The sequence below is a fragment of the Amphiura filiformis genome, chromosome 17, assembly GCF_039555335.1.
Source record: "Amphiura filiformis chromosome 17, Afil_fr2py, whole genome shotgun sequence".
NCBI classification, from domain to species: Eukaryota; Metazoa; Echinodermata; class Ophiuroidea; order Amphilepidida; family Amphiuridae; genus Amphiura; species Amphiura filiformis.
Window position 1 is genome coordinate 52,989,365 of NC_092644.1, and position 15,554 is coordinate 53,004,918.

The 15,554-nt window shown below is 37.4% G+C and overlaps 1 protein-coding gene across 1 annotated transcript; it reads left to right on the top strand.

Annotated features, from left to right (window-relative positions):
* Positions 1-1,651: 1,651 nt before the first annotated feature.
* Positions 1,652-15,354, top strand: LOC140138470 (uncharacterized). The gene is made up of 7 exons (XM_072160355.1): positions 1,652-1,680; positions 4,835-5,044; positions 11,048-11,272; positions 12,474-12,644; positions 13,004-13,165; positions 14,731-14,904; positions 15,096-15,354. The coding sequence occupies exons 2-7, from the start codon at positions 4,846-4,848 to the stop codon at positions 15,131-15,133; spliced, it is 969 nt and encodes a 322-aa protein (XP_072016456.1). The 5' UTR covers positions 1,652-1,680; positions 4,835-4,845; the 3' UTR covers positions 15,134-15,354.
* Positions 15,355-15,554: the final 200 nt, after the last annotated feature.

Below are 15,554 nucleotides of genomic sequence, written 5' to 3' on the forward strand. Positions count from 1 at the left end.
TTTACTTCTTGAGGTCACATTGCATTCAATGAGGTGTCATAATGTGCAGAATTAGATAGTGCATCTATTAAAAAATGAATTTGCCCACATATGGTTTAGGTTTTTAAAATTTGGACGGTATACGCTGCACTAAAATCGAACACGCGCGATTCCCACTATACTATACTATACGCAGGTATATGGCCTTTTCGAATAGCTCTTATGTGACCCGGTACTATGAAATTACCTTGCTCGATTTAATCTATACGCGTGCACCTGCAAAACGTGCATCGTATACCCGAATAGTATACTTCTATGCGATCGTAGCCTTATGTGACCCGGTACTATGGAATTGCCTTGCTCGATTTAACTATATATGCGTGCACCTGTAAAACGTGCACCGTATACCCGAATAGTATACTTCTATGTGAACGCAGCCTTATAGACCGAAGAGTCATTGGTCCGAAAACCCAATACCGTAATTTAATTAGCCTATAGGGGGGCCTATATAAACCCTTATCCAATTATCATGCTTATAAACCCTAACCTTAAACGTCATCATAACCTATAACACATGCCCTAATCCTAACCCTAAACAGGCTAACCCTAACCTAAAACTTAAACACAATTCTAATATTAACACTTACCTAACCCTATCCATAACACTAACTCTAATGCTAACCCGAACCCTATCCTTATCCATAACCCTAATTCAAAAAAAATTCTCGAATTTAGGGGGGGATTATCGAATTTATCTCTACCATGAAAGGCAAATTTCTGCATTTAAGAGCAGTGGCGTAGCCAGTGGTGCCCCGCATCTTCCCTTTTGTCTGTTAACGTTGCCTAATTGAATGATATTGATAAACGTAAAAGTGCGTTGCAAAAATTGCTGCACCCTCCACCCTACCCCACCCCCCTTTACAGATTCTTGAACCCCCTGTGCAACAAAATGGGTCAACAATTTACAACTTCCGTCGGTACATTTACAATTTTGACCCCCCCCCACCCGGTCCGAGAATCGGGCTATACGCCACTGTTTAAGAGCCGCCGCGCCGGTCAGTTACCAGTAAAACAGGCCAGGGGAACTACCTCCCCCTCCTCGGTCGGTATGCCTCTGCCGCGCACTGTGAAAAGAAGAACGTAATTTTATCATTTTTCACCCTATATATAGGCCTAGAGATCAAGCGTTCGGACACTTTATTTCTGACATTTCAAGCAGTGGCTAAATGGGAAAATATGACTGCTGCCATCCCACTCGCCTTAAATGATTAAATCGTATTCATTTTGTGCATTTTACAAATTTTACCCAAAACTACTGAAGAACTTATTAGGCCTACCAGAACTGAGTGTATAGAGATCTTTATAGAATTTAAGTGCACCTTGAGTGACCACCAGCCCGTCACATATTTTCAGTTTTCTTTTCTTTTTGTCTCGATCATGATATATAACATATGTAAAATTCGGAATCCGAGTAACATAATTTTTCATAAATTGTTCCATTATACCAACTGGTACGGACTTCTAGATACAAGGTAAAAGTGTTCCAAGTATTGACATTAATCTTTATCCATTCAAAAGTACAATTTTTATTTGTATATCATTCGCCTGGTATACAAATATATAAGGCGTGGCCACACTAGAAGTTTGTCATTCTTATTTCATCGGTGAAGTGGACAGGTCTGCTTGGTTTCAGTACTCCAGGTAAGAAATAATTATGTTGCTTGTTTTAATCCCGGGTTTTAATCTATGCCTATCTGTATTAAAATGACCAAGTATCAGATCAGGATAATTAATAGAAGTATTTTGTCTTTCATAAATTAATTTTTGATTTTTGATTTAAATCCATCATGTACGCTCTTTAAAAATAAATTTGGTTATTTTTTTTTTCAAACCTGACTTTTGTTGTTGAAATGTTTACACAATGTCCCTACCTATTGGAATCAGCCAAATTTATTGTGCTTGTAGAGGACAACAGAGCAGATTTGAAATAATGTCATTATAGACATTAAATACCAAGATAGTAAATGGACTTTCGTTCATTTTACCTTATTCGGCTTTTAATGACCAGAAAACTTGGCAGTTGCTATTAATATTATTTCATACTTTTGGCAAAGAATAAGCAAAATTAAAAGTTGACCGACATCGTATAATTATTATACTTTAAGTTATGTGTATACCACTGCAAGATTTTACTCCAAATGGTCCTGATTGGTGAATTTCATACAAACAGACGCTAGTCATGATGGAGAAAAGAAGCCGCTGAACAACATATTAAACATGTTATAGGAGGATTTATTTCGTGATCCTAGCACCCTCTTTTTATGACATTTTCAATAGATATTCAAGAAAAAAGCTAAGTCCCAAATTTCAGTTGATTTCGATTTTGTGTTTGCGAGTTATGCATCATACACTGCTCTATAGGCCACTGTGTGTAATTTCGTTCTGGTATACCAGAACGAAAATCAAATTTGACGATATTTTTGCTAAACGAATTAATCTGCAAGAACGAACATAAACGTTATGTAGCCAGAGGTTTCCAGTGATATAAAAATATCAACTTTTTTTGAGAAAAGTTAGGGGCTGAGGCTGTGGATCACGAAATGCCCTTTTAATTATGAGAAGATGACAAAACGCCGCATGGAGAATAGACTGCTTTGCATTCCTTTTTTTAAACAATTCATACCATTCCATACATAAAACACAACACGTCCCCGGTGACTGCCCTGCCCAGAGAAAAAAAGCCTCATGAATAGCTAGCTGTTGGATCAGAACAGGATTGGTGGATGGTCAGAGGGATACTAAATCTAAATGGTCTACTACAGTAGACTACATGGAGAATGAAATAGATTCAATCCAAATGTCTGGAACTTATGTATTATGCCTACGGGCGTACGATGGACTTGCGAAGTAGGCTCGGTTTTTTTATTAAACTTATTTGTGACAAATGGACAATTCAATCCACTCATGATGCAGTCATGTCTACAGTAGAGTTCACCACGACCTTTGCACAGTTCAACTATGTTACATCAGATCTTCTCTGGTTAAATCCACACCGTACATGTTTCTGTTTTACCTGTGCAATGAGCAATGAGCTAGTATTATAGTTTCAGTTGGGTGAACGAACGATTATAAAGCAAGCGCAAGGTAACAATAATGTGTTGGCCTTTGTTCACGAAATGAGACAATAGTGTGCATATTGTTAACCACATTCTTGAAATTGAGAAACATAATGGCTGTGGGCCGTAACATGGTTTGGAAATAATTTCTTCATATTTTTTTGGTGTTATCTGTCGTTTACATATCCTTCCTAAAACACCAAAGTTCGAATATTTCCAAACACCTAAATTAGCTAAAAATTTAGGACATGTTACAAAACTATATTTTCTAGAATTTCAGAAGAGCACTTTAAATATTGGCCGGTTATTTTTCATTCAGTGACGTTAACTAAGGCAATGTACTATTACCTATAACATACCGTACACTAAAACACCAAAGTGCGAATATTTCCAAACATCTAAATTAGCTAAAAATTTAGGACATGTTACAAAACTATATTTTCTAGAATTTCAGAAGAGTACTTTTAATATTGGCCGGTTATTTTTCACACAGCGACGTTAACTAGGCAATTGCCTATACTTCTAACATACACTATTTTTAGAGGTTACACTGCAAAAACAAGTGTTTATATTTAAACACCATATTGTGTTTATCAGAGCAACACTTAATAAACACATAATTCATGTTAATGGTCTAACACTAATGTTCATAAATTAACACTTGGTGTTATATTACAAACACTAATGTTTGTAATATAACACCAAGTGTTAATTTATGAACATTAGTGTTAGAACCATTAACATTAGTGTTAGACCATTAACATGAATTATGTGTTTATTAAGTGTTGCTCTGATAAACACAATATGGTGTTTAAATATAAACACTTGTTTTTGCAGTGTACGCGTCAATGGTAAGAGCACTGTGTATTGTGTATAGGAAAACGGACAGTAGGGCCTAACTGCAGTATGTTCGGATTTGTAATATCCTATTTGTATGTTTCAGTAGATATCCACGAAAAAAGTTTATTCCCAAAATGTCAGTTGATCAAGTTCCGATTTTGCGTTTGTGAGTTATGCACGATTGTGAGTATTAGGCTCGACCAAAGGCCACTACCTATGTTGTAATTTCGTTTGCGGCGCGGTGCGGCCAGATGGAGTATTGCCTGAGCAGTATTGCCTAGGCAGTGTTTCAGCTGAGAACAATCAAGCCCATCACAGGGAAAGTCAAGATATGGGTCAGAGGATGATTTAAGTACTACCCAACACCCCACTGGTTAACTGTGCAGCAGGTAAGCAGTGTGAGTAATATGACACCACTTAAGTGCATGGTTAAATTATATTTGCATTAAAAACGCTGTGAACATGCTGGTCGATTTCACATTTTATGTTATCTACAGCCAGAAGGTGTGAATTATTCTTTAAACACACATCACTTTAGTTCTGAAATTGACCAAGTAAAATGACACACACACAATTCTAAAACAGCCATCTTTTGCACAGAATTCAATGGGATTTTAAAAGTAAAGTGGCAGTTGAAACTCTAGTGATAACACTTTTGCAGTGCATGATGGGGTTTCCTTAAATCATCCTCTGGATATGCGGGTTGAATACATGAGAAAACTTGAGTAGGCTAGGCCTATGCCTACCCTACCCCGGATGAAATGGGCATATGCCTAATGTTGTTCGACGTTGTACTCATTTCATATGTCACTGCTATTCACGCCACTGACTTCCAGCATCATTAACTTCTGACTAAATTTTACTTTCGCTCTGCTTTATCTTTTATCTTTATCTTGCAGTCCAATCCAAGATGAACAGGCTTTGCCTATTTGCCGCGGCCTGCGCGGTTTTAGTACTCGCTGTAACAGCTGCCGAGTTCAAACTCCAGCAGGAACTAAACGAGCGCGTTGACGATTTCGTTGAAATGGCCATCGAGGAAGAGATGGAAAGGGAACTGAATGAGTTGACGTTTCAGCTCAGAGGAAAAGGTGGACGTGGAGGTGGGAGAGGTAAGAGCAGTGTGTGTTCTTTGCAGTGGGTTATGGGTTTGACCCCTTCATGAATTGTTTTGCTAACTCAACTCCCCATCAAAAGAAAATTTCAACCCCCTTTTAAGAAACCAAGGGTCGGTCGGTTTACTTTTTTTTAGCCACAATATTAAGAAATTCAAGTTCACAAAAATAGCCCTACCACGGTAAACAATGATTTATTAGGTTTAACGGGTTATGCCATTTTAAATCGACTTTCGAAAAGTTTTTTGATACATTCATTGATTTCTCAAAAAGTAAAATCGCAGTTTAACAAATAACGGTTCAAATGAAAGCCATTATTGGGGGCTAATTGTTGTATCACTATGATAGGCCTGACACCAATATAAACACTTGTTTCGGTGACCCAAGTTCATGGTAATTTCTGCTCACGCACTTTTTTACAGATGGCCTGGAATTTCATATTTCGGTTTCAGCGATTGCCCGAAAAAGGTGGTATGTTTTTGAAAAGCGTTTCCGCTTAGAATGTAGATAGTTATTGTTGCTATTACTCTTCGCGATTTTAATTTATGCCCTCTTTAGCCGACAATTTTCAATGCATTTTACACAATAGATACGTCGCTTGCATAAATACCGCTATTTTTAACAGTATCGTTTTTGTTAACCAACATGACATCAAAAAGAGTTCTCAAGACTTTGATGAGACCATAGATACCAAATCGGACTACATGTGATGAACAGATTTTACACTAGAATCAAAAGAACCAGCGTAGGCCCTCTCAAAATGTACTTTTTTAAAATATCGCGTTGTGATAAAAATGACTGCCTTTTCCTTGTTTTTTACAACAAGGAAAAGCTTTACTTACCTCAAACTTCAAACGTAGTGCTGTCTCAGTGTCCGTTACTGGTTAGTATTATTCCGATTAAGCGATTTTCATGATTTAGGCCTACTTAGCCTACATTTGAGCAACTATTTGCCCACACCGTGTACGAATATATTCCAAATATTGCGCTGCATTCAGTATCACACTAACGACAAGGTTATACTAAGATGTGTAAGACTTTCTGACACTATATTCACGGTTGTTCAACGGCTATTCAAGGGGGCGCAACACTAAATCACTACGCATTTTATGTAAGAACGAAATTCGGCTAATATAGTCCATAGTGAGTATGAGATTGTAGCGACCATATCTACCGACATGTTCACTTTAAATCACTCAATATCAGCTCATATGAATTCGACAAGTGTCTTCAATGATAACATGCAGAAAAAACCGGACATTTTATCTCAAAAGCAATTCTCTGTGGCGGATGAAGACAACTTCCGATTTTGAAATGTGAGTGGTGAATTTAGTATATTTTTAGGCCATATTTTTTTTTTCGCGAAATAGCGAAAAAAGTCAACGGTCATCGATATATGCCGACAAAAGTTTTGGAATCTACAGAAACAGAGCTTTAATTTGATACCAAATTTATTTTGCCAAGTATTGCAGGGACGCCAGGAATGGCGCTCGAAGTAGGCCAAAATCACACGTTATCCTATGGGACGCTTATTTAGTGTTGCGCCCCTCAAACTTATGACAAATTTGGCTGGTTTGCGTTGTTCAATACCATTTCACCTAGTCTTGGTACCAGCCGGTTTGTGCTCCTCCGTCACTAACGGTGACGGAGGAGCACAAACCGGCTGGTACCAAGACTAGATTTCACCCTGATGTGACAGTGACGTCACATCCGGGGTCACGTCAGTATAAAGCTGGTTTCCACAGAGGAGTAAGATATCTTACTTCTCTGTGCTGGTTTCATACTAGCTCATACTACCATGCCGGTTGCAATGAGCGGCGTGGCGCACGCGCATTGCAGACAAACGGACACAATCAAGACTTGTCATTGGTTGAAACGCTCTGCCGCTTGCCGGGTGTTCGTGATCGCGCGCCATTATCGTGATGATCGGGGATTCCTTTTTGTGATGAAGGCACTAGCCGAAATGTCCGTTTTCCAGAATGCAATGAACATAACTCTGTAGCCTACTCCCCCGGGGAGATGATGTATTTTGCGACACTCATGGCGGGAAAGAGATATGAAACGAATTTTATTAGGCGCAGCATCACTCGCTGGAGTTCGATGGCGCTGGTGTACATACGCACGCGCTTAAAGACACCGCATAGATGCGCGAGCGAAACAGCTGTTCACAACGCGTTGACATCACTGCCACATCGGGGTGAAAAATGGTATAGGTAATAGATGACTATGAAACCTCAAACTCGCCCCTCGATAAAGGTTGGCAATTGAAGCAGGCCTCAGTTTAGCGAACTTTGTCTAGTTTAATGCGATGCGAGTGCAAGCGCCGCTCAGACTGTGAAGGTTTCTGGATACCGAATATGGGTTTAGATTAGGCCTATATCATGCCCGGATATCATGTCCTCTAGGCCATATAATTTATTTTTGGAAAGGAAAGTCTAATCTCGGAGCCTATTCAATTGAGAAGGGACAGGATTTTGTCATAATAATATAAAAATTAATACTTAATGCCTCGCGATTTTTTTGATATCCAGCCATAGTATTTTAATTGATTAAACTGAACATAAAGCTATATCTTTACTAGCTTCATGCACTAATTTGCAGACCCGCCTGGCCTTCTACATGTAGTGAGTACCACATTAGATTGTGTTTACAAGAAATAATAAGCGCTGCCTCCTCGAAATTTCTTATGCCATCAGCTTTGATGATTAAATATTATCTACAACTCGGCACCTGTGTTCAAGGCCTTTCTTTTATCTGTTGACCTCAAAAGAAAGGATTAGAATGATCAGAAAGCCGTCCCTGACCCCTTTCCACACATTAATAATGAGTCGGTAAGGAACGTGCTACCGTTATACTTCAATGAGTACGTATGGCTACTACGCAGTTCAATGGCCTTATTGTGATCTGGCGGGAGTTTTAAAAGCACGGTCCCTGACTGCGTGGGCATATTTCCGGACAAGGAACAATAGAGACCAATTGCCTGGCAATGACGTCACATGTAATCCCAGTCTATAGTGTGATTAGAACATTATAGGCTGGTGGTCACTATAGTACGATCAGTACGAAAAGTCCAATGCGATTATTAATGTATTTTCTAAAATTAAAAGAACCACTTTTTAGCGGGAATTTTTGTAAGTTACACAGCTGAAGTTGTGAAAGGGTTGAAAGACTACAATATTACGGCTTAAACAAGAATTTCTTTGTTTGGTCGTTATTCCTATAGACTCATCCCTTAAGTGTGATTGTTTTTGTTTTTTTGTTTTTAATATCAGAGTTGTGCAGTATAACGAATTACAAGTAGGCAAATAAGTTCACAACGTTTCTGTGTCATATCAATTTGTAAGCGCTCTTTAGTATAGTCATACAGGGTGTCCCAATAAAAACAGAATCCTCATTGCGCCCTCTTTAGTCATACAGGGTGTCCCAATAAAAACAGAACCCTCATTGCGCCCTCTTTAGCAAGAAAAGTCCCATCCCAAATCCACTTTGCCGACAAGTTAATGACACTTAACACAATCCATACCCCATAGGCCCACCGGTAAAGCCCATTCCCTAAATAAAGTTCGTTATTTTATAAAAATTTAAAAAAAATTCATTGAGGAATGCTTGCTATTCATGAATAGTACTACATGTACTCCTTTCAATCTTTGACAAAACCAAACCTCCTCCGTGGACAGAGTGAAAAACGGGTACATTTCTTTAAAAGAGCATATCGTCAAAAATTGTGAGCCGATTGAAATAATTGTTTTGGCTTATTAAGCTAACGATTTAAGGTTTCTTTACATACCAAAATACATTTGATTAACTTTTCAGAAATAGGAGAAAAAGAGGGCACAATGAGGGTTTTTTATTGGGACACCCTGTAGTTCATTGAATATACAACCGTTTGACAAAACGCGAAAATAGTAACTTTTTGTACAAGATTTGCAATTTAAAGAGAATTGGTCATTGCTCGTTAAAATGAGGCTAGAATATGGATAATATTTAGTGTGCTCTTTCATTTTAATGACATAAAATTTGAAAAATATTGTAAGAACACTAGAGGTTTTGACTTTTCAAACCTACATTTTGGTCAAAAATTGTAGGACAGGTCGTTTTCAACAGATTTACCATATTCGCCTTGCTATAAACGTTGAATTGAATTGCGTTATCTGTTGATGTAATGAAAAAAGTGGATGAAGAGAACATTTGAGGTTTTGACAAAAACCAATCACAGATTTCTATTTTCCACTAGATCTCACACAGCTCTTATGATGCTATGAACTCAACCGTGTAGTTTGATCAATTCGTAACCGGTGGGATTTGTTTGGATTTTACCACCACGCTGAAAAGTAGACCCGTGTTAGGAGTGATATAGTTGACCGGTCGGGTCTATATTGTGTGCCTTAAAGAAAATAGACAACGTATAGGACTTACTAGGGCCTACCATATTCTTGCATGTATGTCAAAACAAAACCATGCCATCACTTTTTTTTTCAATGCATCGTGTCCCATTTACACGTGAAACCATCAAATTGTTAAATCCTAGGTGCAAAATGTTAATGTTCCATGTGTAGGCCTAAATGGGACACCAAAATTTCATGGTACCCTAATTAATGGAATCACCCAGAATGGGTTAACAATAACATCAGCCTTTTTGGACGATATATCAAGGTAAGTCAAACTATATAGACATTTTTCTGAATCTTTATAATCAGAGGAACATTTTGGTATGGTTTTCTAACACAATTCGGCTGTTTTGAATTTTGACCCCTATATAAACTTTGACCTTGGAAACCTTGAATTGTCCAGAGGTGACACTGCTACATCCCCCCTCCGAAAATCTCATTCTGTATCGCCTATACAGACTGCAATAAATACTTTTCTTAATTATACAATAATTGCAATATCGCTGATAAAAGAGATCATGGCAACAATAGTATGCAGTGGAATCCGTAACATCTTGGCTGAAAAACTTAACTTGGTTACTAGTCCGGGCTCAAACAAAATCGTCCAGAAAACGAGTTGGGTCACTTTTGACATTTGCTTTTCAGAAGATAAATAAATAAAAGGGGTCATGGTGTAAACCCGGGGTGTAAATGTGATATGCAATAGAACAGTAATATATTGACTAACAGAAAAACTGTCCTTTGTTTCTTTCTTAGTTCAGATATGCCCGATTTTACTTAATCGCCCGTGTTGGGCCACTTTTGTCATGTTCGCACGAACATGGTGAGTAAAAAAAAGTGCAATAGAGCAAAGAATCGATATTTATGTAAGAACCAAGTTGAACTTTCCCATTTTTGAAAGTTTCTGTAAATGCCACACTCAATAGTCACCTAAAGTGAATCGCAACTACCGTTTAATTTTTATGAGTCCTTTTACTATACCCAATTTCATTATTTGCCCACGAGGTACCATTTATTTTGAATGAGAGCACACAATGCATGATTAAGGCACCAGCTCTGAAACCGACTTTAGGTTGATTTTTGAGTTATTTTAATTTCTTTTCTTTTTTCTGTTCAAATACACCTTCTAACATTGCTTTAAGTCCTTCATACCCCACTCGACTCCAACTCCAGTTTTTAATCCCAATATGTCTAACTTAAAGGTTCAACTCGGTTCTTAAATAAAAATGGATTCTTTTCACTATTGCACTTTTTTGACTCACCCTGTATCAAGAAAAAGTAAAGGTTTTCATGTTTTTCTTTCACACAATTGACATTAGTAAATAAATAGTATGATATTTATTTCAAATTTATCAATTAAAATACCACATCAAATGCCCCATTGTTTAAAAGTACCCATCTTAAGAGCACCGACCATACATGCCGACCAGATGGTTCATGATTCAACTCAATTCAGTCACTTTGCTGCACAAAGACACGAAAGTGGCCCAAGCTGTTAGCATGTTTAGGCTGGTAATTATCATGATTATATACGAGTCTGTTGTGACCCCTTTTGCCTTTAATGAGTTTATTTTTCTCTTTACTGCGTCCTTTTATAAACGTTTTCACATAGGACCTAAACCAGATGAAGGGGATGAAAGGCGACCTAAACCAGATGAAGGAGATGAAAGGCGACCTAAACCAGATGAGGGAGATGAAAGGCGACCTAAACCAGATGAAGGAGACCCAAGACCTAAACCAACCGGAGACCCAAGACCTAAGCCAACCGGAGATCCAAGACCTAAGCCAACTGGAGATCCAAGACCTAAGGCAACTAGAGGACCAGCACCAGAAGAGAGTAAGTAGGCTAGTCATAAATAAGCGTTTAAGTCACCACTAATTGCAACAGAACCCATTCAATTACCAGCATTTCAGAAAAGCATATTTAATAACACATCAAAAGTCCCCGAAAATCTAAGTAGTGGAACAGTGCTTAATTAATTTGCGTAAGTACTAAATGACCGCTTATGCAGGGGTGTAATTTTAAAGTTGGTCAATTTTTTTAAAACCTACACCAATGTATTGCTCTCATCATTTTTTGCTCCCATCAAGGATTCAGATAAAAAAAGTATTAGTTTTCCGTGTCTCCGACATACAGTTCTCGAGTTATAGGCAAAAGGTCAAAGGTCAAATTCTGGGGTCCACAGGCGTCTACACTTGAAAAATACTCCAATTTTAATCCACGGCGAGTCTCAAATAGTTCCTTGGCAAAAATGAATCAAATTAAGAAAAGTTGCATTGTTTGGATGTTATATATACATAGGTAACGTCACAAAATAGATCAAGGTCAACAGGGCTCAGTGAATTTTGATCTTTTTGCTGTGCTTCCAAGGTAACAAACCTTCTGAGATATGGCAAACTGTCGCCACTCCTTCGGTCATGTTATAGTACGACCCTTTGTTGTGTATATCACCGTCCCGCACGCCGTGTACGTACTGTGTGTTATGATCATCGTGTATGCGTTCGACTAATAAATCCATCATAATAATAAAGCGCCGGTTCCATCGTTTTATTCAAAATCTCGGATTTTGACAAAACTACAGCACCCAGAGTCTTGATTTTTGCAGGGTATATTGGTTTAATAAAGTATAATTTAATCGTGTCACTAGTAAAAAAAATTCAGTGAGGGCGTCCTCCTCAGCAAATGTTATAATATGGCTTTAAGTAGTATGCTTTTCTGAAATGAATGGTGATTAAATGGAATCTGTTGCAATTAGTGGTGGGTGATATCATACGTTGACTGAACAACACTCTTAACAACACATGAAGTCATGGCACTAGTATAATTGCTCGACACTAAAAAACAAATTAACGTCAAATTGCTACCAGAACAACACCTGCAACATCGTAAAGATCGGCACTATTTTAATATATTTCAAGCTTCCCTTCGCCAATTCTTCACAATTCTTGGAAAGAGACTTTTGGGCCTGGACACATCAACTCGTTTTTTGTTTTGTTTTTCAAATTATCTTTTTTTTCTCTTTGATCTTGGTTAACAGGAGGCAAGAAGCCCAAACCCCCAAAAGACGATAGACCTAAACCAACCGGAGATCCCAGACCTAAACCAACCGGAGATCCCAGACCTAAGCCAACTGGAGGCTCAGGTGACAAGCGACCACCACCGCAAGAAGATGATCTGCTGCGCCGATTGTATAGCCTCTTAGAGAGAGGTAAGCCTAACGTTAAAATCAATGCAAAATATCATCCTCTTTATTATGTATTCAACTTGAAGCAAAATAACCAAAAACTGGACACAATATGACATGAAGGCTCCGACTTGCCTTATAACAACACGTGACGTCATGACACCGTGCTCAACAAGCTCGATGAAAAACAAATTAGGCCTACGTCAACATTGGTTCGAGGAAAAACCCTTCAGATCTAAAGCTCACTATTTTAAAACATGCATTGCAAGATTTCATTCTTTAGTGCAAGATATAAAGCTTCAAAAACGTCTTGGAAAGAGACTTTTGGGACACATCACCTCGTTTTTTAAATAACGCCTTTTCTCTTTGATCTTAATTAACAGGAGGCAAGAAGCCAAAACCCCCAAAAGATGATAGACCTAAACCAACCGGAGATCCCAGACCTAAACCAACTGGAGATCCCAGACCTAAGCCAACTGGAGGCTCAGGTGATAAGCCACCACCACCACCGCAAGAAGATGATCTGCTGAGCCTCTTAGAGAGAGGTAGGCCTAACGTTAAAATCAATGCAAAATACAATGTATATATACTCTTTATTTACAGGCAAATTACATTTTCTGTACCAAAGTGTGAGTGGTGCTGCGTCAGAAAAATGATAATTATCACAAAATATTATACCCATTGGTTTTTTTTGGTTTTTTTAATGTGGCCAATTCTGGATTAATTTCAATAACATACGAGTACGTGTACGAATAGCTTCAGAGCTTCGCTCGTGGATGGTGAGATATGCGAAATAAATTACACTTCTAGCAAATTGACTATTTAAAAAAGTTATGTAAAACCCCTGGTAATTATTGTTAAAACAACAACTACAAGACGATTAAAAACACGAATAAATATACAGCATACCCAGCAAACACAAAAACGTTTTAAAACGTTTTAAATAAGTTATATTTTGGCTTTTGGTTTAGGTAAAAACGTTTTAATAACATTAAAATGTCGGGTTGTATAAAGGTCATGATAACGTTTAAAACGTTTTGTATGAAAACACACTACAGCAATATTTTTAAATGTTTTCAAAAAATGTTATTGTAAACTATTTTTGCAAATATTTTTGCCAAATATTGTGTCAATACTTAAATAACATAATGTTAAAATATTTGAACCCAGCAAACACAGAAATGTTCCTAAAATGTTTTTTTCAAAACCTTTTAATAACATTTAAATATCGGGTTATATAAAGGTCATGAAAACGTTTTTAAAACGTTATTGAAAATATTTTGGGCAAATATTTTTCGCAAAATATTTTTTCAACCCCAAAATAACATTCTGTTTAGAGTGTTTTGTATCAAGTTTTCAAGAATGTTTTTGGAATGTTATTAAAACGTTTTTATACCCTTTATATAACCCGACATTTAAACGTTTTTGTAAAACATTTTTGTTTGCGGAGCAGAAGATTATCAAAAATGTTTTTTAAGGTTATGAAAACGTTTTATACTCTTAATATACCCTTTGTATAACCCGACATTTAAACGTTTTCTGACAACCTTTTGCAACAACCATGAAATGACGGTATTGAGTTGTCTTCTCTTTCATGGGCGGCCAAAATCTTTGTTTTTATCTATTATTTGTCATAAGGGACTGTGCAATAATTATGAGCCGAACGGCCCACCAAAAATATGGCCAGAGACTTCCTAGACTCATTTCCTATAAGATCAAATGCGTATTACTCTGCAGAAAATCAAATAAACTTTATCAATGTTTATTATTTAAGTTAAAGCAAAATAATCAAAACTGGACAAAATATGACACTAGGCTCCGACTTGTCTTTACAACGTGTGACAACACACGGTCACGGCACTCGTATTGCTCAACAAGCTCAATAAAAAACAAATTTGGTACCAGAAAAAAACCCTACAGGCCTGTCCTGAAGGTCATTATTTTAAAACATGCAATCCACTTTTTTATTGTGCATAGTGCATGATATAAAGCTTCAAGCAGTTCTTGGAAAGATACTTTTGGGACACTCTACATGGTTGAATGCACATCACCTCGTTTTTTAAATCACCCCGGGAAATCACCCTTTTTTCTCTTTGATCTTGATTAACAGGAGGCAAGAAGCCACGACCCCAAAAAGACGATAGACCTAAACCAACCGGAGATCCAAGACCTAAACCAACCGGAGATCCAAGACCTAAACCAACTGGAGGCTCAGGTGATAAGCCACCACCACCACCGCAAGAAGATGATCTGCTGCGCCGATTGTATAGCCTCTTAGAGAGAGGTAGGCCGACCTTTCGTTAAAATCGTCATTCTTTTACTACATAAAGCTATCAAAGAGAACAAAACATGACAACTTAACCAACAAACAAATAACAAGAAAAATCGACAAAAACAAACAAACCACAGCAATCAAACAAAAAAAGACATCTCGGTATTAACTTACATTTTTTTCTTATTGATCTTGATTAACAGGAGACAAGCGACCACCACCACCACCAAGACCCAACTAAACCAAAACCAACTGGAAGTCCCTATAACTTATAAGGCGATGATCAACCACCACAAGGAGATGAGAGATTTCATTTCGCGGATATATGGGACGATAAAAAAATATGATTATACAATTTATAATACTGATAGCCTATAATATATGTCTATGTAAATGAAGTTTATTTTGATAAATCATATAAAGAATCCATACTAACAAGACCTTTCATTAGTCATTATTACTAACAAGACCTTTCATTAGTCATTATTACTAACAAGTTAAAAGCTACTTGACACCTGTTTTCACGAATGATAATAAAGAAACCCACATAGAAGAAGATGGTTAAAACTACGAGTTGTTTTATTTCTTAGTTTGAAGATTATGGCCTCAACAATAATTATAGAAATGTTTTACCGGTTTCCACAATTTGTCAGTTCGTGCAG

Bases quoted from the DNA above. Each gene is read 5' to 3' on its own strand.
- LOC140138470 (XM_072160355.1), top strand. From the start codon at position 4,846: ATGAACAGGCTTTGCCTATTTGCCGCGGCCTGCGCGGTTTTAGTACTC. The intron at 12,645-13,003 runs GTAAGCCTAACG...CTTAATTAACAG, and splicing joins GTATAGCCTCTTAGAGAGAG to GAGGCAAGAAGCCAAAACCC. The intron at 13,166-14,730 runs GTAGGCCTAACG...CTTGATTAACAG, and splicing joins GCTGAGCCTCTTAGAGAGAG to GAGGCAAGAAGCCACGACCC.